The sequence below is a fragment of the Amphibalanus amphitrite genome, unplaced genomic scaffold (genome assembly GCF_019059575.1).
Source record: "Amphibalanus amphitrite isolate SeventyFive unplaced genomic scaffold, NRLGWU_Aamphi_draft 000182F_arrow, whole genome shotgun sequence".
Lineage (NCBI taxonomy): Eukaryota > Metazoa > Arthropoda > Thecostraca > Balanomorpha > Balanidae > Amphibalanus > Amphibalanus amphitrite.
The window spans coordinates 481,791-504,999 of record NW_024881677.1 but is presented as its reverse complement, the minus strand read 5'-3'; the positions used below and the strand labels follow the sequence as shown (position 1 = coordinate 504,999).

Genomic DNA, 23,209 nt, shown 5'->3' with positions numbered 1-23,209 from the left:
AGTAGTTTCAAACCCACTTTCTCCATTTATGGCAACGCCTCGCAGAATCGCTGATCCCTTTCTAAAGACCGTCCACAACCAGCCACCTAGGAAATGGGGAAATTGAGAAGACTGAGCGGACCGCCCAGAGTCGAGCGGCTTAACGAGTCCGGACGCCGGGAGTCCGGAGCGGATAGTGTGAACAACCTGCTTCGTTCGGAGTCACCGACCTCTGACAATCCGGTCTCTGGAGCAGACGGCGGCGCCGCTCCTGTGAAAACCGTGCGACGTGCGGTGTACGAACAGACGAACCGACACCTGCCGGGCCACGCGCCGCGGACTCTCAGTTGATAAGTGTCGTCCCCGTCTCCTTCCCCTTCCGCGATGCTAGCTCGAAGGACAGCTCAGCTGAGACATTCAGGCATATCAGATGTTCGGAGAAACAGGGACACGTCTGTCCGCCGTGGACAGGGTGCCGCGGTGTGATACGACCCAGCTGCTCTCCCCGGCCCCGGAAAGGCTACCACCGACCCAGTGACCGAAGCGAGGAGCCGGCAGTGACCTTGGCCGCCGTCGGGACGTTCTCTCCCCGGCCTGCCATCATGATAAAACTCAATGACGGAATGTTCGTCTCATTACTCTGTAGCCGAAAATAGCCGGCGAGTTCCGCGCGTCGCTTGCAAATGATCGAGGTCACTTAGAGGGCTTTGTTACAATTCGCAGAAGTGTTACGTGCGTGTGCTAATCCCCCCCTGAGTGTTCAATGTGATTGGCGCTCCCACTGGTGCCTCAGTGTCCGCTCCCAGCAGGGCGGTGCGTCTGCAGACCCACCTGACGGGTTAGAAGGGGGTGTGGGGGATTCAAACTCCGCTAATTGGCCGCTCGGACCGGGCGCGGCCGCTGTGAACCACCCGCTGCTGCTGTGAGCGGCCCGCTGCCACTACTGGCAGAATGGAGGAATGGTGGAATGTTACCTTAGCGGTCTCCCTCACCGGTGCAGCTGATGGTATAGGTCGCTGCCGGTGTGGCTGATGGCCATAGCGGTACGGACGTGGACCTTTTATAGCTTGTTTGGCTGATAGGTGACCCTGACCACCAATCGGTTGACGAATCTAGTGGATGAGAATGGGGAGGAATCTATCAGCCGGCATCGCCGCCGCAAATGGGGTTGTTAATCATCACTGAGACATAATTTTATCGTTTTACTGTTATAGCCTGTCGCGCCTATGTGTCACAAATGATCAGTGAACAACGTTTGTGTGCATGGCCGTGCATACATACGAGCTATATTTGTTTGATAGCCCATGGTCAATGTGTGATATCGCTGTTTTATTCGCAGGTAACTCCATCTACCAGTTCCTGTCGCGATGTCTGGAGATGCTGCGTAAGGAGTTTACGGAGCTGCGAGCTGTGTCCGGCGACCAGCTGATGTACGTCAAGGAGGACCTCATCATCCCGCACCACTACACCTTCTACGACTTTATCGTGACCAAGGTGAGACCCTCGACCGCTGACCCTCCACCACTGTCGAAGCTCGGTGCTCTCTTCGCTCTTCGACCCTCGACCGCTCACCCTCGACCGCTGTCCCTCGACCGCTGACCCCCGACCGCTGGCCCTTAACCTCCGGCCTCTCGTCGATCGTCGCTTTTTCTTTGTTGGTGATTCCCGTCATTTTGTTTCTGATAATTTGATTATTCCCGTCATTTTGTTTCTGATAATTTGATTAAGTTGCTTATTGCTGTTTAGAGGTTTATGGAACAGCACGCTAAATTTATTACTGGGTTATATCGTGCGCAGTTGATCTCTTCTTCCGTATTTTCCAAAGTTCAAGACATATGTTTTTCATTTTTATTCTTCCTTATTTCCGGGCTTAAACAGCCGTCAATACTTCCAGGCATTAGGCTTACTAATTTGATAATGGAACGTCTTGGGAACGCTGCGCTTGCAAGATTTCACTCTACGATTCTAGTTGGGGCAGTGATTTTGATTACACATTGAGCCATTTTGTCACCGGGTTCTGTGAGCCACCTTTTGCAGCGGTAGTTAGTGCAACAGGTGGCGCCGTGATTGCACATTGCAGAGAACACTAGTTAGGCAAACAGCCACCAGAGGGAAAACTTGCACGGCTGCTATCTTATTGCTGAGGGTACCGTTACAAGCCTATCGCTGATGATGATTTATTTGCTTTGTTGGAAAATAATCCATGCCGCCGCCCTGCCCTTTTGTGGTTGTCAGGTATAAAGGCTTCACTAATTGAACACAAATACAATAACCCACCATGTCTGGACCGTTAATTCCGCTCTCACATTCTCTTTTGGTCTCCTCAGGCTCGCGGCAAGTCGGGGCCGCTGTTCAACTTTGACGTCCACGACGACATCCGAATGCTGGCCGATTCGCGGGTGGAAAAAGACGAATCCCACGCAGGAAAAGTGCTGATGCGCTCCTGGTACGAGCGTAACAAGCACATCTTCCCGGCGAGTCGATGGGAGCCGTTCGACCCCACCAAAACGTACGATAAGTACAGCATCCATGATCGCAAGAAGAGCAAAGGCAAGTGATCTGCGTCAACAGCGCGGAAGACTGGTGAATCGTGTGCTTAGACTGTGAAAGATGCCAAGGGCTCGGGCGTGTTTACGGAAGGCTACGTCTCATAATTGTGGTACTTACCTACATTCGATAAAATTTATTCCTTTATGACTTATTAAGTGTATAAACAAACAATGTTTCTCATGATGGCTTATCTTTCAAACACGGAAATTATTTCACATTCTGTGCTGCATTCGTGAATTTTGATCTTTCATGAATAATGGCGAAGCTTCTCGGCATAATTTGGCCGCCGTCTGAGCTCCCATCTGTTGTTCTGGCGGGCGTTCGGTGGGCGTTGTAATGCACTGGCTGGATTACCTCCCCCTGCTCGGCGCCACGGATCCTGGGCTCTGCGGCCGACCTGTGACGTCAGCCAGCCCCGGCACGAGCGTCCGCTGATAGCGGTGTTTGGGCGCGTCGATTTGCCGCCCGCAGCAGTGTGGGTGGGACGAGGGTCGGACTATCTTCCGCGTGGAATACCTGTGTCTCGTTCCAGACGTTCATTGTACAAACCATTTGTGTGGTGGCTATTGCATCGTGTTTATAATCAACGAGTGTTCTGTCTGCCCTTGTTCTTTGATGCTCGTGTAAATAAACGACCGAGAACTGTAACGACTATCCCTCCGTCGAGCTTCTCTCTATTCATTTTCAGTCAACGGAATGGTCTGCTCCAACGTCTGAGAGCAATGTAATTCCGGGTTTTCCGCGACGTCTGGATCGTGTGACACGAAGACAAATTGTGTCCCACCTGGCGGCGCACCGCTTCTAGGACGCCGCTCGGCCGACCGAGTTTGCCAACGCGGCGGTGTTCACTGACGCCAGAACCGCCAACTTGTCCCCCGACACGACTCTGTACGCCCTCGGATCCGCCGAGCGAGACGCCAACTCCCCGCGTGACCGAGTCCATTCCGAGCCCACGCCGGCTGGAGTCGGCGAACTTGTCTGACGGCGCGCGGCGCGCTCCCAGAAGCGGCGGCCGCCGGTGCGTGGTGGCAGTTATTTACGGTGGACAGAGTTGGGCGGACGCTTGCCGGCGGGATGACGCGTTTCAAGCGCCGCCCGGGGCCGGAGTTGTCGAGAGTCTGTCATGCCCCGTCCACGCGGGCGAGACATGCCATCAGCCCGTGGGGACAGGCAAGGGCCAGATCATGCCATGATCACGCCTTCTAAGAACGGCTAAGGGAGACGAAAGTAGCTTTCCTCGCTCGTCCACCCGTGGGTAGCTTTGATGGTGCTCATTAGCTACCGGAAGTATGTTTCTGCTGCCTCTTTTATCCACGGGGGGCTCTGCATGTTGCTTTTACTTTCTCTAATTAGGCTCTGAATCCAAACGCTGATATTTTCTGAGGATAATGATATCGCTCATCTCGCCTTTCTACGGCGCTTTTACTGGGTAAACACGGCACCATATTGTCCCATCCGCCGCTCGCATCAAATCCGTCCGCTCTGCATCCCTGGCACGCTCTGCGCGGTGCTATGTTTAGCCCCCTGTTTGACTCGATCAGCGGTATCAGTGTCAGTGACGCGCGGATTGGACTACCGGCGCGACAGACTGTCTAAGATGGGTCGATGAGGCTGGGGTACTGCTGTGACAGACGGTTAACCCGCGCCGGGCCGGTGCTCTGAGATTCCGCGCCGGGCCGCGGGGGGGTGTCTGAACACCCCCCCCCCCTTCTAACTCGGCTCCTGGGCCACGTAGCGACACGCGGTAAGCGGTAATCGAAAGAACGTCAAAAATAAGGACGAAAACACTTCGGTCATTTTTTGGGTCAGGTCAAAGGTCAGGTCACCAGAGGTCATCAAAGGTAAAATGTTGACTATTTCAACATTTTGGAAACTGCCAACGGCTATCTCGGGAACCGATAGAGCTACAGCGCCGCGGAAAAGCGCATTTGATAGCCCTTTTACAGACCTTTCTGAGTAATGTTCTCAGATTTCACCTCAGGTCAACGGTTTAGCCTCCAGAGGGCAAAAACTCCAAAAATAGCCGTTTTTACGAAAAACGTTTTTTCGGCAATAACTTTTGACTCAAAAGAGCTATGACATTACTTTTGCCAGCATCGTGTTCCTCTCGTCGAGACGCGTCGATTGAACTATAATTTGACCTTGAAAGGTCAACTTGAAAATTTGACCTCAGGTCAAGGTCATGACCTGACCGGAAAAGGTCATGTTGCATATCAGTCGATCCGCAACGTCGAGCCAAACACATCTAAGGCGTTTTCAGCGCTCTAGCACGCCTCTATCAGAAGTTATCATCGAAAAACTGTTAGATTCTATTCGTGACCTGAGATGACCTCGGGGACATAACGAGGGGTTACAGTTGCCATTTTCTGGTTCAGTGTGTCTATTTTACCTACATCTCGATGTTGGAGAGTGTCTAGAATAGCGTTCGTGCAAAACAGACGCTTTTCAATTTTCTCCCATTGACTTATAATGGAGAGGCCGCAAAATTGACCTGACCTTAGGTCACCGATATCAAAATTCCGAGATATACATTTTATAGATAGTGTTGCTCTAATCAATCGCTGAAAGTTTCAAGGCAATCGTTCAGTCGGTGTAGCTATGACGAGCATTCTTATTTTTTCTGAGGTGAGGTCACTTGGCGTGATCTGGTGACCTGACCTAAGGTGACCTGGGTCTGAAATTTTCACAACATGTGCGGAAAAGATGCACGAACAGGTGTGCCAAAAACGGCGGCGCGGAGCGCCGCCGTTTTTGAGATATCTGCGAAAAACCACAAGGGGGGGTGTTCAAACACCCCCCCCCCCGGCCCGGCGCGGGTTAAGATGAGACAGATGGGGCTAGGGGTACCGGCGTCACAAACTCCTACAGATTTCAGGCGTCTACGATGTTGTCCTGACAACCTCGTAAAATTGTGTTTGAAACTGTGCTTGTGTTTCTTCCAGAAAGACAGCAGGATGACTTATGAAACGGGACTGTCAACAATAGGCAATATCCTGCAGACTGATATCGTGTGGTCATTTATTACCTTAAATCGTTTTGACGCCGCAATGGCGATTGATCAATCACTTCACGTCTAATTGAGACGCCCTAATGATATCTGACGGCTGAGCGTGGGCGTTGTTTACCGGTTTGGGTCGCGGCGGGGCGGGTTAACCCGTCTGGGTCGCCGCTGCTGTCTCGCCTGTCACGGGTGACAGTCTGCCCGGGGATGGTGTCAGCCTGTCGCGGCGCCGGCAGTGCGACCCGGCAGTGTCCCCGGTCGGCCCCGTCAGGCCGCCCCCGCACCGTTTCCGGCGGTCCGTGGTCTGAGAGCCCGCCGACCGCCGCCTCTCGGTCGCCGATGGTGGCCGACTGAGTCGTAATGACCGCGTTATGTTCCCAATAATGACCAGTCCGAGAGCGCACTGCGGTCGCTGAGCGGGGTCGTGCAGTGCCAGCGCTGCAGAGCCGCGGTATAAATGTCGACGGTCGGCCGACACAACACTGCGCTACGTTCATTCGGTGGGCGCTCGCGTGAGGGTTTTTTTGCGCTACCAGTTCCGCGATTCGGTCGGCCAAATAGTGAACTTGATCCAGCAATGACGCATTACGGTAGGCAAGAACATAGGTCCGGGCAGGGTTCAAGAATAGCTCCGCGTCATTGCTATGATTGGCTATGGAGGATAATGATACAGCAGAGTTTAAAGGGGGATGAACATCTATGAGGACAGACCCTGTGTTAGAGCATTTAATCGAAAATTAGCGAGGTCGTTGTGGTTTGACGATACGGGTAGGTACCCATCAAATGTTATTGTGTCCGTACAAATAAAATGTATCGATATATGGAAAAATAACGGTATCATGGAAGTCACCAAAATAGCTTAACATGAAAATATACGAGAAATGCATTTGCTTCTTTCATTGACAGGCTGGCCTGACTTGTTTCGAAAGTTGAACTGTAATTTTGATACTCTATATATCCGGATCTGAAATTGTATCACCATTCACCAGCTATATTGTTCGTGTGTTTTTCCTTTGTTAGCGCCTGTATTTTAATCCAATGCCACGCAGTAGTAATCTGAGCCCCGGCGGCCCGGCGGCGTATGGTTCGACTATTGACCTGTGGCCGGTGACGTCATCGGTGCCGGATTTGGCGCTGGCACCATATCGGCCCGCCCCGTCAGCACATCGTGAGAGGCTATTGAGGCTGGGCGCCTCAGTGGCCAGTGCCACTAATAGCGGCCGCACACTGCCGACTGAGGCAGACGACCCTTCGTGCGTCCTCATCGTCCGTGCAGCCGCCACGATGATTCGTTATAGGCGATCTAATGATTTCATTTAGATGCAAGCGCTATATTTTATACTGAGGTTAACGTTAAGTTACCGTTCAAATCAAATGCGTATCCGTTCAAATCAAATAATGTAATGTCACCATAGTTCCGCAGTAGGTATGTACCATAAGTCACAGGCCGCTCGACACACGCTTGGCAGAGCTCAGGTATCTTTCAGCCCGCGTTCAATTTTTGCATAAGGTGTAGTTAGATGAATACCATAACGCGCTTATTAGGGTGGTCCTTATTTCCATACAAAATTTTAATTTGTATTTTTTCGCGTTTGCGCCCCCTGAAATGATGCCATTTGTCTAGAAACGTGGAAAAAGAGCAAAAAGAGCGAAATCGGCGGATGCTTTTTGGTGGCTCAATGCATATTAACCCTCGTATGTGTAGGGGGTCGGATGGACCCCCATGGGTTTTCGCGAATAACTCACGGAAAAGCGGCCGATCACGACGAAACTTTCAGTGCCCTCGAGTTGATTAATTTTATACTTACTCTGAAAATTTCATGACCCTGACCCAAATGACCTTTGACCTGTGACCTATCTTTCGAGACCATGTTTGGCCGGAGTCGCGATTCAGCGTATGTCAGCTCTCATTATCCGCGCGTTTCTAGTCTTTTTGCGATTATAAACGTCCAAACATGTGAAATGATGTTCGTCCCATGCATTACGGTGGGTGTCAAGGTCACCTGAACGTCAGGTCAGGTCATTGACCTATGATGACCTCGTGTCACTTTTCCGAGTTATACATGTTTCTAGGGCAGTTTTTCGGACTGATTTCGAATTTAGCATCCATTTGAACATTTACGAAGTAGTTTTAGTGCCTTTGTAACGTGTTACGACGCGATCAGTGGTAGTTGAGACCTACTATGGGTAGCCGGCAGGACGCGTAATGGTTGACCTGACCTGACCTGACCCGACCTGGTCTAAATGCATGAAGACATCATATGTGATCAAAACTAGCATGAAATTCGTGATCAGCACCCCAAAAAAACATGATAGCTTCGCTGTACGAAGCTCTTGTAGGTCCCGATTTTCCTGACCATTGGGTCATTGACCTGACCGGGAAGGTCAACCAATGACCTAGGACCTTAAATTGGATATCATCGGCTTCCGCTCGTCACGGGCAACACGCTCGTTTTTTTTTTGCGCAAAGCTCTAGCGCGATCTGGAGCCAAACGGCAGAGGGGTCCAACCGACCCCCCTCCCCACCCACACACACACACACGTCAGACGTTAGACGTAAGCGGAAAGTTGCGGCGTGATGACCGTGGTTCGACCACGCTTTCGGGATGACAGAGTGCCTGTACCCATGCTGGGGCCAGGTCTCACGGCTCCGCGAAGTGGTGACGATTCGGAGCTACTCGAGGTTATGCTTTCCAGCTCCACTTGGTCGGCTGCCGCCCGCGCCTACTCCGACGCCTTGCTCCTCCTCCTCTCTTCGGCGTCATCCCTCCTCCTCTTCCTCTTTTCTTGGGAATGGAGCGCCATGCCTGCCTCTGTCATTCTATCCCGTCTCTCTGGCTCACGTTGGGCGAGAAGGAAGGCGCTATTTTGAACGCTCACCCCTTGTGCTGAGTGGGAATCCTAGCCCTGGCCCAGAACTCCTCTACTTTCTCTAACGTCCGGTTGGCCGCTTCCCGGACCGTTTCCTAGAGGATGTGGTGGCGGTGGAGGAAGTAGGCGAGAGATTGGCCGCGGGATGGGAGATTGCATAGGCGGTGGGGGGAGGGGGGGGGTTCACCGGAGCACCGTACCCCCTTTAATTTTATCATTTTAACATAAGCGCTATGGGCGTTGCAGAGAAAGAATGGGACCAAAAGTCGGCAGTGCCCCCCCCCCCCTAATTGAAGGTGTTCCGCCGCTACTGGGAACTTGGAGCCAAGGGGTTCATCACTGGGGGACACCATTTACCCAGAAGTTTGCGTGACAATCGTTACACCTGAGGAAGAGGGAACGAACATTGATCGACGAAACGGACATTGAGCCAACATGGACGAACGAACGAGTGTTGAGCTACCAGTAAATAATGAAGTAGGGATCTGAAATTTTGACAGACATGTTTTTTCGTTAAACGGCACCGATTGAAGGGGCGCAAGATATCCAAATACGATTTTCGAAAATAAGGACCACCCTAGCGCTTATGTATTTATTACATGCCTACACGGTAATGAAAGTTAATAAGCACACTTCAGTTTTTATGTCTGACACAGTGAGGGCATATATAGACACAGAAGCCATTAACCCTCGCCGGCACAGGCCATTTTGAGTCCTTCGACGGCACAAGGGGGGGGGGGGGTTGGTTGGTACGACCCCCCCTCGCATTTGGCCCCTGATCGAGCTAGAGCTTCGCGGAAAAAAAACGAGCGTGTTGCCCGTCACGAGAGGAAGCCGATGATACCAAATTTTAAGGTCCTAGGTCATCGGGTGACCTTCCAGGTCAGGTCAATGACCCGAAAACCGGGAAAATCGGGACCTGTTAGAAAGTCGTAAAGTGTGGCTGCTATGTGGTTTTCCGGGGTGCTGATCACGAATATCGTGTTAGTTTTGATCATAGATGATGTCTTTAAGCATTATACCAGATCGATCGGGTCAGGTCAGGTCAGGTCAACCGGTAGGGGTTGTGACGGGTATTCGTAATACGTGTCAACCGCCTCGGACAGCTTCGTAACATGTTACGAAGGCACCAAAACTACTTCGTAAATGTTCAAATGGTTGCTAGATTCTAATTCAGCTCCAAAAACTAGCCTAGAAACATGTAAAACTCGAAAAAGTGAACCGAGGTCACCCGAGGTCACCAAAGGTCAATGACCTGACCTGACCTTCAGGTGACCTTGACACCCACCCTAATGCATGGGAGCAACATCAAATCACATGTTTGAACGTTTGAAACCACGAAAAGCTTGCAAACGCGCGGATAATGCGAGCCGACATGCGCCGAACCGCGATTTCGGCCAAACATGGTCACAGAAAAGAGGTCACAGGTCAAAGGTCATTGGGGTCAGGGTCATGAAATTTTCAGGGTAGGTGTAAAATTGATCAATGCGAGGGTACTGAAAGTTTCGTCGCGATCGGCCGCTTCTTACGCGAGTTATTCGCGAAAAACCTTAGGGGGGGTTGCATCAACCTCCCCCCCCCCCTGTGCCGGCGAGGGTTAATTAAGGTTCCGTCCCGTACTATGGAATAAAATTGTTACGTGTTAAGTCGTTAATGTATACCTAGGTGCCTATAATTGGTAATCGCTGTTATGCACACGAAATGTGCGCAATATTGTACGTTTCTGAAGCCATCAACCAGTCACTACTAATAGGCAAGGTTAAGCTTTTTAATTCCTCTCGGATCTGCGCTGGCTAGTAGCTAGGATGTCTTTCATCCTTGATGTAAGCGCTGGCTTGTAGCTGTATTTGTCGGTATTAGAATGGTTCCGCCCTGCTATTTAACTGGAAGTGCGAAAAGCTAACAAATGAATACAGGAACATCACAAATTGGAGGGGTGCAGATAGGATTTTCAGTGTCACGTTACAACTTACAGTCAATCTGTTACGAATCAAACAGTCCTTAGCCATGAAGATCGTGTATTGAGTGTACAAGTATGTGGACCTTCCTAGCACTCACCTACCTCCCCGGTTCCTAACTCCTAAGCCGTCCATGAAATGATGCGTTAGCTTACATAATATGAGCGTTTACCGTGTGTTCCAGTGTGCTGATGGAATGCCGCCGATTCTGTCCATCCCGGACATGCGGTAGATAAAAAATGGCTGCCAGGGGAGGCTTATCTCAGTTTTCATAAAACCAACGTTACTGTGACCCGCCTTACATGTATTATAACAAACAACGCAATACAGCGTACATGCTAGACTCTCCGCTGCCCGGACGCTCCACAGATCCCGTCACCTCAACATTTGCATCAACCTTCAACCGACATTAGCCAGCAACCAACCACGGCAAGGGCGAGCACGCACTGCTGGGGCGGGTCAGACTGACCCGCCACCAGCTCCACTAGCGGCGGGTCACGTAACTACGGTTTCATAAAACCAACGTTACTGTGACCCGCGGGGCATTCCACGTCAAATCGAACAAAAATCGGCTGTTTTGCACCTTACCATCAGCGATTTCATTATAAATTTGTGAGCGAGTTCCTGTGTGGCCCCGGACATTACATTGATGTTTTTTGCACATTCTGACCACAGGTCTTCTAAATATAGGGCATCAAATTTTTACAAAATGTTGCATCTTTATATTTTTGAACGACCATAACTTTGGTTGTACTTGTTTGATTTGAATGAAATAAACCATACTGTTTAGGTAATTTCTTAAGCATTTGTTTAGAATTGCACCTACAGGGTGTCCCAAAATTGATGGCGGTCTAAATAATCGCCCCTGTGGCAAAAACCAGTCGGCATGGTGACACGGTTTATTTACCAATGCATCCGCCCCTCTCCTTCACACACGCCTGCATGCGCTCTGGCATGCCACTGATCAGGTTGTCCAGCGTCTCGCGCGGGATCTTCCTCCAGGCAAGCTTGAGGCTGTCTACCAGGCCGTCCCTGGAGGTCGCAGCTGGTATCTCGTCCATCTTGTTCTGGACGATGGCCCAGAGGTTTTCGATAGGAGACAGGTCCGGGCTGTTGGGTGGCCACACCTCCTTCCGCCAGAAGTCCGGGAGGTGCTCCTCGCACCACTGCTGGCTCGTGCCGGCGGTGTGAGCCGGGGCGCCGTCTTGCTGGAAGATGACCTTGGACATGTCAGGGTGGAGTTTGACCTTTGTCGGAGGGCCGTTCTCACGGGTTCTGCTCAACGCGGACTTCAGGGCCGTCTCGAGGATGTTGTCCTGGTAGTAGCTGGCGGTGACAGTCTGGCCGCGGGGGACCACGTGCAGATCAGACAGCCCCCGGAAGCTCATCGCGCCCCACACCATGACCTTGGTCGGATGCTTGACAGTTTCCGTTGGGATGACGTTAAAAGAGCCATGGGCCCAAACTCGGTCGTTTTGGCGGTTGGGTGGGTGGTGTAGCTGGTAGGGCGACTCGTCGCTGAAAATGACCCGTCTCCAGTCGTCAATGGTCCAGCTGGAGTGCTGTTTGGCGAACTCCAGACGGCGGCGCCTCTGTTCCGGGGACAGCTTAGGCTGCAGTTGCGGCTTGAGAGGCTTGAGACCAAGACAGGTCCTCAAATAACGGTGTACAGAGGACTTTGATACCGGATGACCTCGCTGTGAAAGCTTGTTGGACAGTTTTCTGGTTGAATGCCCCCGCTTGAAGGCGGACTTCGCGATGACGATTTTGGCGATGCGTGTGATGGTGGACTTGCGACCACGTCCTTCCTGGTTCTCAAGCCCTTTGCCAGCACGGTGAAGGGCAAGCCAGCGTTCCAGCGACCGTTTTGGAATCTCCAGGTCTTGAGCAACTTGCCCTGGCTTCATGCCGCCGATAACCATGCCGACGGCCCGGGAGCGCACTGCCAAAGAGTGCTCCCGGCGCATGCTGGACACCTCTTCAGGGCTTTGCGACATTGATTTTTAGAAATGCTTGATAGAGACATATCGACGAGTTTTTATATGCTAGAAAGTAAGTCAGCACGTGCAACAATAAGCACGCATGCCACTGCACATGATTTTTTGAAAAATACATCACTGCAAAATATTCAACTTAAGGTCAACGAACTTTTCGAAGACCGCCATCAATTCTGGGACACCCTGTACTTAAATGTATGACCTTGAAATTTGCTTAACTCTGTTCTTAAGCACAATTATTGAAATAGCAAAAAACACGTCACCTTCGATTTGGCTCATTTTCATATATTTTATTGCCTACCATATTCTTAACAACCTGTGAAAAAATTAGAGTGGGCCATTCATAAGTTTTGAAGAAAATTGCACATATGCAAACGTATGTTAGCACGCGCAGTGGAGGGGGAAGAGCGAATTTCGCCCACCCCTCCTGTTTTTCGCCAATATCTCAAAAGATTAATGCGAAATTAATTATGGCTACCTGTTAAAAATTGAATTGGACATCTCATCGTACAAGCAATAAGAAAATCGGTTCACAACTGTTCTAGTAATAGCGGTGTGTAAAGTGAACATCCTGTCGCCGCAGCGACACGGCGACTCGGCAGCCGGCGCCGACCGCTACGCGCCGCCTGAATTGTAGACTGTGCCGGGACGGAACGGAACGGTTCCGTCTTTACATCGCGCTCCCTACCGCTGATTACGTTCGATTCGCGTCAAATTTTGGGAGAAGACTAAGAAATGTACAGGCAATCTTATGGTGAAAGAATTTTGAAAATCGGGTGGTAAACAATTGAAATATGAACGTGTAAACACAAAATTGTGATTGCTGCGTTTCCCGCATCGGCCGAGCCCGCCTCAGCCGGCGACATGTTACTCTTAGCAGGCCTCTCTAACTGCCATATTTATTATTGGATTAACTAGAAATTCCCCATACATACTAAAAAATGTATGTTCTTTCGTATAGTGAAGATCAAAAGACGTGAAGATATCGTTGCGTGATAATGTTTTCGTTGAATTTACTTCATGATGCATTTCCACACGGCTCAAAATTCACCGCAAAATACCGTTTGCCTGAGACACTTTTACTATGGAACGTGAATGCTTGACTACGATGACTATGCATTTCCATTCTCGCAGAGTTTGGGATATCACTAATCAGCAATCATTCATTTCAGAAAGTGTACACAAGCAAGCATGTCTTGACTCTGTCTTTCAAGGTCACGCGCGGTTGCGTGATGTTGATGCATGAAAACGGCGTTTGCCGCGAAGTTATGAATGGCCCACTCCAATTTTTTCACAGATGGTTAGGAACATTGTGACGGACATAATATGTAAAAATTACCCAAATCGAAGGTGACGTGTTTTTTGCTATTTAAATTTTTCTGTTTTAATTCAAGGTCAAATGCATTTCAAGGTCACTTCAATTAAATCTTATATTTAAAATTCAAAGCCTTATCAATTGCCTATCAAACCCTGTTAATATCATTTTGATACCAGAAAAGGAACCAGAGTTATAGCCATTTAAAGAATTGATATGTGGCATTTTTCGCTATATTCGATGACCTATATCTCAGCGATACGTTATCAAATTTCGAAAATATTATACGTAACTCAGTTTTGAACCATGCCCAGTCTGCCTACAAATTTTCAGAAAAATCGAAGGGGATGACGGATTTCGGTGTTTGATTTGACGTGGAATGCCCCCCGCCTTACATGTATTATAACAAACAACGCAATAAACACTGGAGAGAGAGAGAGAAACAAAAGGAAAACGTGAACGAATCGCACAAGTGCCTGGCTCTAGAAGGACGAACACACACACGACTGATCAGACTGACACGATCACTTGAGCATTTGCTCCGTGTACGAGCTTTGAATCGCGTTGTGCACGTAATGCTCCAAAAAGACTGACCGTGTTTTCCAGCGGCCAAGACGTTGTACATCATCAGTGTCAAAGCCTAATTGAACCGCCCGAGTAGCCCCTGTCGGCCGAAAATCTTTCGGCCGATGGCCAGTCGGCAGGCCAAACTTTTCGGCGGCAGTGATGGCCTGTTGCAGAACTTCAGCGACTGTGCTAGCAGATATCGCCTTGAAAGGCCTAACGAAAGTTAAAAACGCCGGTTTAGTAGTCGGACAACGCACCGATTCCGTACGAGCCAGATAAATCCTGAGTGCTTCCACAGGATTTAGCTTGCTATCAGGACTGGGGGGCAAAGTAACTTGGAAGCCCGTACGCTGGTTGTCATTTTTGACGCCGAGAAAGGTCACACCGAGAGAACCGTCCGCGTTAAACTGAAATTGGTCCGTTGACATAACAAAATCAGAGATAACACCGGTACTGGACTCGTACCTCTTAGCCAGTGGCGCGACGTCAGACGGCCTCAGCATTAAAGCTAGCGATAACAAAGTAATGGTTTTCAGCCGTAGCTGTTTGGTAGACAGTTCTGCACTGTCTGGCCAAGACTGAAACATGCGGACAAACGCCGAAACATCCATGATTGCAGATCGAACCATCGGGGCGCGCGTGCCCCCTTTAAAGGGACCCTCCCACCTTCAAAAAAGTTAATGAATTGGCACGAAAGTGATGTCGCTCGGTTCAGAAAGAGCGAAAACGAATATCTACCAAATTTCATCGAAAAATATTCACCGGTTTTCAAGATATTAGACTTTTACTTTTGTTTACTTTTTGGGATCTCCGCTGTTCCTAGCGACTTTATTTGAAAGTGCGGCATTTGTTGCGCGCAAAGCATCATATACCACCGCGAGCTACCAAACGTTTTAGTAAAAGATTTAAAAATCGTTAATCTCCGCTGACGTCACAAATTCTAAGGGGGCATACCAATGCACTAGCCCCTTAGAATCCGAAAACTGCAAGTTTGAAATTCCATATCTCCGAATTAAAGCATTTGTCGATGTTGTGAGTGCCCAAACCGGTATTTGCAGGCCATGGCCACCAATTTGGCTATCTCAACTCAAAACTGATGTTAAGGTGGGAGTGTCCCTTTAACGATGGCCTGCAGGAGACTCACAATGAACGGATCCCTAGCAGGGTTATCCGCTCCGAACGCTTCATACAAAGCTGAAATGGCCGCAGAAACACACCGAACGGTGGAGTGCGGCCGGTCCGACGACCCGCACCGGTGCATGAAGAAATCAGCCAGCACAGCGGAATCATCTGGCGGAAACGATACTCCACGAGCACCGCAGAAAACAAAGAAATCACGAATGTATCGGTCATACGTTGCGAGTGTGCTGCTCGCCAAGCTCACCCGTAAATAGTTGCTAGCGGCTCGCGACCATCCTCGTGCCTCTAGCCGTGTGCACCAGAGATTCTCCAGGCGCACAGCGTCCACCTGCGGTTCTGATGTGGCTCGATCCGCTGCTGCTCCGATAGAGGGAGACACGAACGTGTCACCGGCGGCAGCCGGATCGGCGGTGCCGTGCACAGCCGTCGGAGGCGTGCCATCCACGGCTGGCCTGGCCACATCGGCGCGATCAGCGTCGCGTCGGCACGTTGCGCCTCGATGACGTCGAGAACCCTCGGGATCAGGCGAAACGGCGGGTTTACCCAATTGTTCTCGGCGCCCCAGTCCGTCTGCCCCAGCGCGTCCACTCCTGACGAGCATGGGTCCGCGAACCGACTGTTGTAGGTAGGCAACAGGGCCGTGCCAACCGCCGCGAAGCGGTCCACCGTGTGCGGCCCGAACATCCGGTCCAGCTGTCGAAAGATGGACGGGTGCAACACCCACTCATGACGCGCCGACATACGAGACAGGGTGTCGGGGCCCGTGTTCGAGACACCTGCAATGTGATGCGCTACCAGCGAAACGTTATTGTCAAAAGCAAACGACCAGATGTTCTGTGCGATGCTGTCTAAGCTAACATTGGATGAACCGAATTTGTTTATATGAGCGACTGTAGTAACATTGTCCGACAGAACTTCTACTGTTTTTCCAACTATCGAAAAACGGAACGAGCGAAGAGCAAAATAAACCGCTAATAGCTCTCGATAATTCGCTGACTGTCTGCTCACCAGCTGATCCCAGAATCCGGACGCCAGCTGACAGCTGGGCGTGGAGAGAACGGCCCCCCAGCCGGAGCCCGACGCGTCGGTGAAGAGCTGCAGCTCGCAGACAGCCGGCGGCACCAGCAGCCTGCCGTTCCAGCCGTCGAGGGAGGACACCCACCACGACAGGTCCTCTCTCGCTCCTGGCGACCACAGGAGCCGAGCCTCCCAGGATGACCTGGAATTGAGGAGACGGTACACATTCCTCAATTTCAGCTTTGCCGGAAAGACTGCCGCCAGCATGCTGATGCACCGGCCAGCGATCCGAGCTAGCAAACGAGCCGAAATGAAACTACGCTTCAGCGCCCTCGAAATGTCTTGCTTCAACTTTCGAACTTTACACTTAGGAACCGTAATCACAGGAGGGCTCAAAGCGGTAGCACAGCGAATTTCAAAGCCTAAATAAGTTACCGACTCCGAGGGCGTGAGATGTGACTTTTCAAAATTCACAGCGAGACCTAAGGTACTGAGCGTCTCTAACAACACACCAAGGTCTCGATCAATGCTTGCTTTTGTGGAGCATAAATAAAAATCGTCAACATAGGCCATGAGTGACAATGATTTGACATCACGCAAATATTTAACAACGGCACGAATACATTTGTGAAAATAAAACGGAGAGCATTGTAACCCAAAAGGTAAGCAGCACCACACCCACCAAGAACCACCGTACTGAAACCCTAAATACTTGCGATATTGTGGCTCGATCTGAAAATGAAAAAATCCGTCACGTAAATCTAAAGTTACAGCCTGCTCAGCATCACGTACTATTTCGGGTAAAACATCGATACCTTCAGACGAAAATCGTGGTGTATCACAGTGTGAGTTCACATACCTGAGGTCACATATCAGTCTGAACTTCCCACTAGGTTTCGGCACAACCTTTAGTGGGGACACGCAGTGAGGCGTCTCTGACACTCTCTGAACGACACCTCTAGATTCCAGGTTAATGAGTTCATTGTTCAAAAAATCAACTTCAGTATCAGTGAACCTTGGATTAGAAAATACTTTTGGTTCAGGCTCACTTGAAAACGGTATGGGAACCCCATCCGTTACCCATTCGATTACCACATCAGACGCGCCGATATCCGACCAGGCCGCCGGCCGAAGCACCATGGTTCCCGTCACTCAGCGGCGTGCGGCCCCGGCCCCGCTCCGTGCTGCAGCTGACCGGGCCGGGACAGGTCACGTGACGGCTGCGGGTAGCCCGGGCCGGGTCGACCGCGGCTCCTCCAATCAGCCGACGCTGGGCCCGCGCCGAACCGCGCGGCCGCCGGCGGCGGACCGCGCCAGCGGGCACGGTCGGGCACGTGACTGACCTGGCGTGACTGCTGCCGCGCCCCGGCGATCGTCACCGCCCGCTGAAGGTTTTCCACCGCGCCCGGCGGGAAAGCCGCCGGGTTTTGTTGCAGAGTCTTGAAAAGCTGAGCGGTCGTATCGTCGAACTGATTTGAGACAAGCAAGTTGGTATATTCTTCTTGTAAGTAACGGGTTTGGGCTAACGCGACTATAGTGAGTTGGTTTATCACAGGATCCGTAGCAGAAGCGGTTGACAAAACCTTAAGAACGGTTTCCTGGAACCTCGCGCACCTTTGAATCACTTGAAAACGCGGCAGGTCGTTCTTCCCCACGCCGGCGCGGGAATCTCCAACGACCAAGTCCTGCGGTAACTTGATCTTGGCCACTCCTTCACGAACAGTCTTTAGTTCTGCCTGGAGATCACTGTAGGATCCAAAATCGAACCCCTCTGTACTCACGGGTTCAGTCGGCTCAATAGCCTGTTCTGGCTGAGCCACGTGCCGACGACCGGCGTTGGGCTCTTCAAGGCGGTCGTTGATTGCACTCACTGACGCCTCAATCACAGTGAACCTGTCTGACAGGGCACGGATAGCCGTACTCAGCTCTTCCATCACTGGACACGGAGTCCCACACCGCCTCTAATACCGGCGACCGGGGAGCGCCCGAGCTGCGCGAAGGGCGAGCACGCACTGCTGGGGCGGGTCAGACTGACCCGCCACCAGCTCCACTAGCGGCGGGTCACGTAACTACGGCGCCGTCAGCGTCCATCAGGGCCGCTTGGCGCTGATCGACGCGACGGCCGACAGAGATATCTGAACCCCATGGACCCCGTGATATACCGTGATATCATATCAGACATCTCATATCATATATCATAGAACTCCGTCTGACGGCACACATTGCCCCAAAAGACGGTAAATAACTTTTGAAAATACCCATCTCCAATTTTAGTGTTTTCTGGGCCAAAATTTTGCGAGGAATCCGATGGTGTGGTCCCCGAGATCTGAAAAATTTCCATTTTGGAGATAGCACCTATTTTTTGAAAAATAAATATTCGTCAGGCATAATAGGTCAAATAAATTGAAAATATAATGAGTTAATTTTTGTAACAACACTAGAGTGTGTTGAACATGAATTAGAGATATATTTTAGCTGAGATGATACTATATCTGCGCATACATGTACATGAACTAGTGCATTAAAGGGACCCTCCCACCTTCAAAAAAGTTAATGAATTGGCACGAAAGTGATGTCGCTCGGTTCAGAAAGAGCGAAAACGAATATCTACCAAATTTCATCGAAAAATATTCACCGGTTTTCAAGATATTAGACTTTTACTTTTGTTTACTTTTTGGGATCTCCGCTGTTCCTAGCGACTTTATTTGAAAGTGCGGCATTTGTTGCGCGCAAAGCAGCATATACCATCGCGTGCTACCAAACGTTTTAGTAAAAGATTTAAAAATCGTTAGATCTCCGCTGACGTCACAAATTCTAAGGGGGCATACCAATGCACTAGCCCCTTAGAATCCGAAAACTGCAAGTTTGAAATTCCATATCTCCGAATTAAAGCATTTGTCGATGTTGTGAGTGCCCAAACCGGTATTTGCAGGCCATGGCCACCAATTTGGCTATCTCAACTCAAAACTAATGTTAAGGTGGGAGTGTCCCTTTAACCCGCGCCGGGCCGGGGGGGGGGGTGTTTGAACACCCCCCTTGCGGTTTTTCGCAGATATCTCAAAAACGGCGGCGCGGAGCGCCGCTGTTTTTTGCACACCTGTTCGTACATCTTTTTCGCACATGTTGTGAAAATGTCAGACCCAGGTCACCTTAGGTCAGGTCACCAGGTCACGCCAAGTGACCTCACCTCAGAAAAAAATAAGAATGCTCGTCATAGCTACACCGACAGAACGATTGCCTTGAAACTTTCAGCGATTGATTAGAGCAACACTATCTATCAAATGTACCTATATCTCGGAATTTTGATATCGGTGACCTAAGGTCAGGTCAATTTTGCGGCCTCTCCATTATAAGTCAATGGGAGAAACTTGAAAAGCGTCTGTTTTGCACGAACGCTATTCTAGACACTCTCAAACATCGAGATGTAGGTAAAATAGACACACTGAACCAGAAAATGGCAACTGTAACCCCTCGTTATGCCCCCGAGGTCATCTCAGGTCACGAACAGAATCTAACAGTTTTTCGATGATAACTTCTGATAGAGGCGTGCTAGAGCGCTGAAAACGCCTTAGATGTGTTCGGCTCGACGTTGCGGATCGACTGATATGCAACATGACCTTTTCCGGTCAGGTCATGACCTTGACCTGAGGTCAAATTTTCAAGTTGACCTTTCAAGGTCAAATTATAGTTCATTCGACGCATCTCGACGAGAGAAACACGATGCTGGCAAAAGTAATGTCATACCTCTTTTGAGTCAAAAGTTATTGCCGAAAAAACGTTTTTCGTAAAAACGGCTATTTTTGGAGTTTTTGCCCTCTGGAGGCTAAACCGTTGACCTGAGGTCAAATCTGAGAACATTACTCAGAAAGGTCTGTAAAAGGGCTATCGAATGCGCTTTTTTGCGGCGCTGTAGCTCTATCGGTTCCCGAGATAGCCGTTGGCAGTTTCCAAAATGTTGAAATAGTCAACATTTTACCTTTGGTAACCTCTGGTGACCTGACCTTTGACCTGACCCAAAAAATGACCGAAGTGTTTTCGTCCTTATTTTTGACGTTCTTTCGATTGCCGCTTACCGCATGTCGCTACGTGGCCCAGGAGCCGAGTTAGAAGGGGGGGGTGTTCAGACACCCCCGCGGCCCGGCGCGGAATCTCAGAGCACCGGCCCGGCGCGGGTTAACCCTCGTCGGCCGAGAAGGGGTGAGGCGGGTGCCGCCTCATAGGGCTTTTCGCGATAGCTTAAAACTCGCTTAGGGTAGACAGCTGAAACTTGGTATACCTAATCTTTTATTCAAACTGGATCTTTTGACCTCAACTGCGTTTTCAGGTCAGGTCAGGTCACTGACCTATGACGTCATAAATGAACCTCTGCACGGTCCTCAGAAGTTGCAACTTTGCAACGCCCTCAGTGCCAGAAGAACTTTCACAGGAAGATGAAAGTTACAGGACGTAGTATCCTTCTGAGGTCTCACAACTTGTTTATCTCGGATTTAACCTAAATGTCACATGAGGTCAGGTCGGTCACGTGACCTCACCATTATAAGTCAATGGAGGAAATATTGAAACTGTTATTTTGGCGCCGGAAATGATCTAAAACTATCCCAAGCACATGAAATCGTGGTAATTCATGATCGGACCTTACAAAAAAGGCATGAAACCACGATTGCATGTGCTTGGGACAGTTTTTAGACAATTTCTGGCGCCAAAATAACAGTTTTCATATTTCCCTCCATTGACTTATTATGGTGAGGTCACGTGACCGAACTGACCTCATGTGACATTTGGGAAAAATCTGAGATATACAATTTGTGAGACCTCTAAAGGATACCACGTCCTGTAAGTTTCATCTTCCTGTGAAAGTTCCTCTGGCACTGAGGGCGTTGCAAAGTTGCAACTTCTGAGGACCGTGCAGAGGTTCATTTATGACGTCATAGGTCAGTGACCTGACCTGACCTGAAAACGCAGTTGGTGTCAAAAGATCCAGCTTGAATAAAATATTAGGTATGCCAAGTTTCAGCTGTTTTCCATCAGCGTGTTTTGAGCTATCGCGAAAAAAACCCTATGAGGCGGCATCCGCCCCACCCCTTCTCGGCCGGCGAGGGTTAATGTACTAGTTTATGTACATGTATGCGCAGATATAGTATCAGCTCATCTAAAATATATCACTAATTCATGTTCGATACATTCTAGTGTTAATATAAATATTCACTCATTATATTTTCAATTTATTTGACTTTTGTGCATGACGAATATTTACTTTTCAAAAAATAGGTGCTATCTCCAAAATGAAAATTTTCAGATTTCGGGGACCACACCATCGGATTCCTCGCAAAATTTTGGTTCAGAAAACACTAAAATTGGAGATGGGTATTTTCAAAAGTTATTTACCGTCTGTTGGAGCAATGTGGGCAACCACCGTCCCACGGGTTACCCGAGGTTACCTGTGGTTACCTTGCTACCCAGTAGGGATACTCCTGACCCAAGAGACCGTGCTGGAATGAATGGACATTGTTCCATTGGACAGTGTCACTAATCCTTGCAATGACCTCATCCCTGGTTAACCCTCGCCCCGTTGGGGGGGGGCATTTTGGCCCCCCCTGTGGTTTTTCCTGAATAGCAAGAAAACGGCGGCGCGCAGCGCCGCCAAATTTTCAGTACCTTTCCGGGCATCAATTTGACACCTTCACACTAAATTTCAAGTCTTAGGTCACCTTAGGTCAGGAGTTATTGAGGTCAAACTGAGGTCATGTTCGAGCAAAAATGAGCAAAAAACATGCAATCTTGAAACGCTCACCAAATCTACAGTTATCAAGCAATTTCAAAGCTCTTTATATGGTCTAATAGACAAAAAGCGGCGCTACAAAACTGCTATCTCGGATTTTCTAAATTTTGGGTTTTTGAGCCAAAAAATTTCAAAAAATTGATTTTTTTAGAATAACTAAAAAAAAAAATCCAATTTTTTTCTGAATTTCGAAAAAACCGGAATATATGTGATAGTCCCTGCGCTCTTCTATATACATACCAAATTTCAGATCGATATCTCGTTTTTTGGCCAAGTTATAGCGAAAAAACTGTTCAAAAATGATGACGTCAAATTTTTGAACTCAATTTTTAGCGATTCTAGACCTCGTACGGCAAAACAAAGACCACCATTTAACTCCCCGTGACGAGCTGCATCGATTCGATACCCATTTTATGCAAAAATATCAACTTTGAAATTTGACCTTATTTGACCTGACCTTGACCTGACCTTGACCTGACCTTGACCAAAACGTGACCTAAGCTGGCCCCAAAGGTTGCCTGACCCACATAATCGCATTTGTCATGTAAAATGGACCATAAAACATGTATCACACGACACTTTTATATTGTGACCCCCCAGTGACCTGACCTCAGTGACCTGACCTGGTATCAGTGACCTCAACTAGCAAAATATGTGTTTGAAGAACATTTCCCCATCGATGATTTTCAATGAAATGCATTTCACTCGATTTTACAACGCATTTCTTGAAATGCCTGTAAACGGTGAAAATTGGACCTTTGACCTGACCTGTGACGTCATCGGTTTGACCTAGGTCAATAAAATTGGGTCACAAGGTAGTTCCCTGATAGGGCTATCCAACACCGTTTGCCGCTTGTCGCTACGTTGCGTGGTTCTCGAGATCTTAGGGGGGGGCCAAAATGGCCCCCCCCCAACGGGGCGCGTTGCTCGGCAGAGCCCAACGGGGCGCGGGTTAACCCTATTAGTGGCAGGGGGGTGTTTTTATCCACCCCTCAGGTTTTTCGGGAATATCTCCGAAACCGCTGAAGCTACGAT

The 23,209-nt window shown here is 49.6% G+C and overlaps 2 protein-coding genes across 4 annotated transcripts in view; one reads left to right on the top strand and one right to left on the bottom strand.

Moving 5' to 3' along the window:
* LOC122384151 (protein FAM50 homolog) overlaps positions 1-3,177 on the top strand; it is a 31,403-nt gene extending 28,226 nt beyond the window's left edge. For both annotated transcript variants that reach the window (XM_043371202.1, XM_043371203.1), the window contains exons 5-6: positions 1,319-1,473; positions 2,307-3,177. In XM_043371202.1, the coding sequence (XP_043227137.1) occupies positions 1,319-1,473; positions 2,307-2,537 (386 nt within the window). In that variant the 3' untranslated portion in view covers positions 2,538-3,177. The remainder of the gene's footprint in view (positions 1-1,318; positions 1,474-2,306) is intronic.
* A 12,160-nt stretch (positions 3,178-15,337) lies between these two features.
* LOC122384150 lies at positions 15,338-18,400 on the bottom strand. Of its 2 annotated transcripts, XM_043371201.1 has the most exons (4): positions 17,488-18,400; positions 17,078-17,127; positions 16,387-16,597; positions 15,338-16,071 (listed from the first exon to the last, which is right to left on the bottom strand). In XM_043371201.1, the coding sequence occupies exons 1-4, from the start codon at positions 17,533-17,535 to the stop codon at positions 15,664-15,666; spliced, it is 717 nt and encodes a 238-aa protein (XP_043227136.1). In that variant the 5' UTR covers positions 17,536-18,400; the 3' UTR covers positions 15,338-15,663. The 2 variants fall into 2 exon arrangements, with proteins under 2 accessions (XP_043227136.1, XP_043227135.1); XM_043371200.1 differs by lacking the exon at positions 17,488-18,400 and having other exon boundaries at positions 16,387-17,477.
* Between the last annotated feature and the right edge of the window lie 4,809 nt (positions 18,401-23,209).

Excerpts from the sequence above, each read along its gene's own strand:
- LOC122384150 (XM_043371200.1), bottom strand. The coding sequence starts at position 16,968 with ATGGCCTATGTTGACGATTTTTATTTATGCTCCACAAAAGCAAGCATT. Across the intron at positions 16,072-16,386 it reads CCGGATTCTGGGATCAGCTG|CTGGACCGGATGTTCGGGCC; the intron begins GTGAGCAGACAG and ends ATCTTTCGACAG.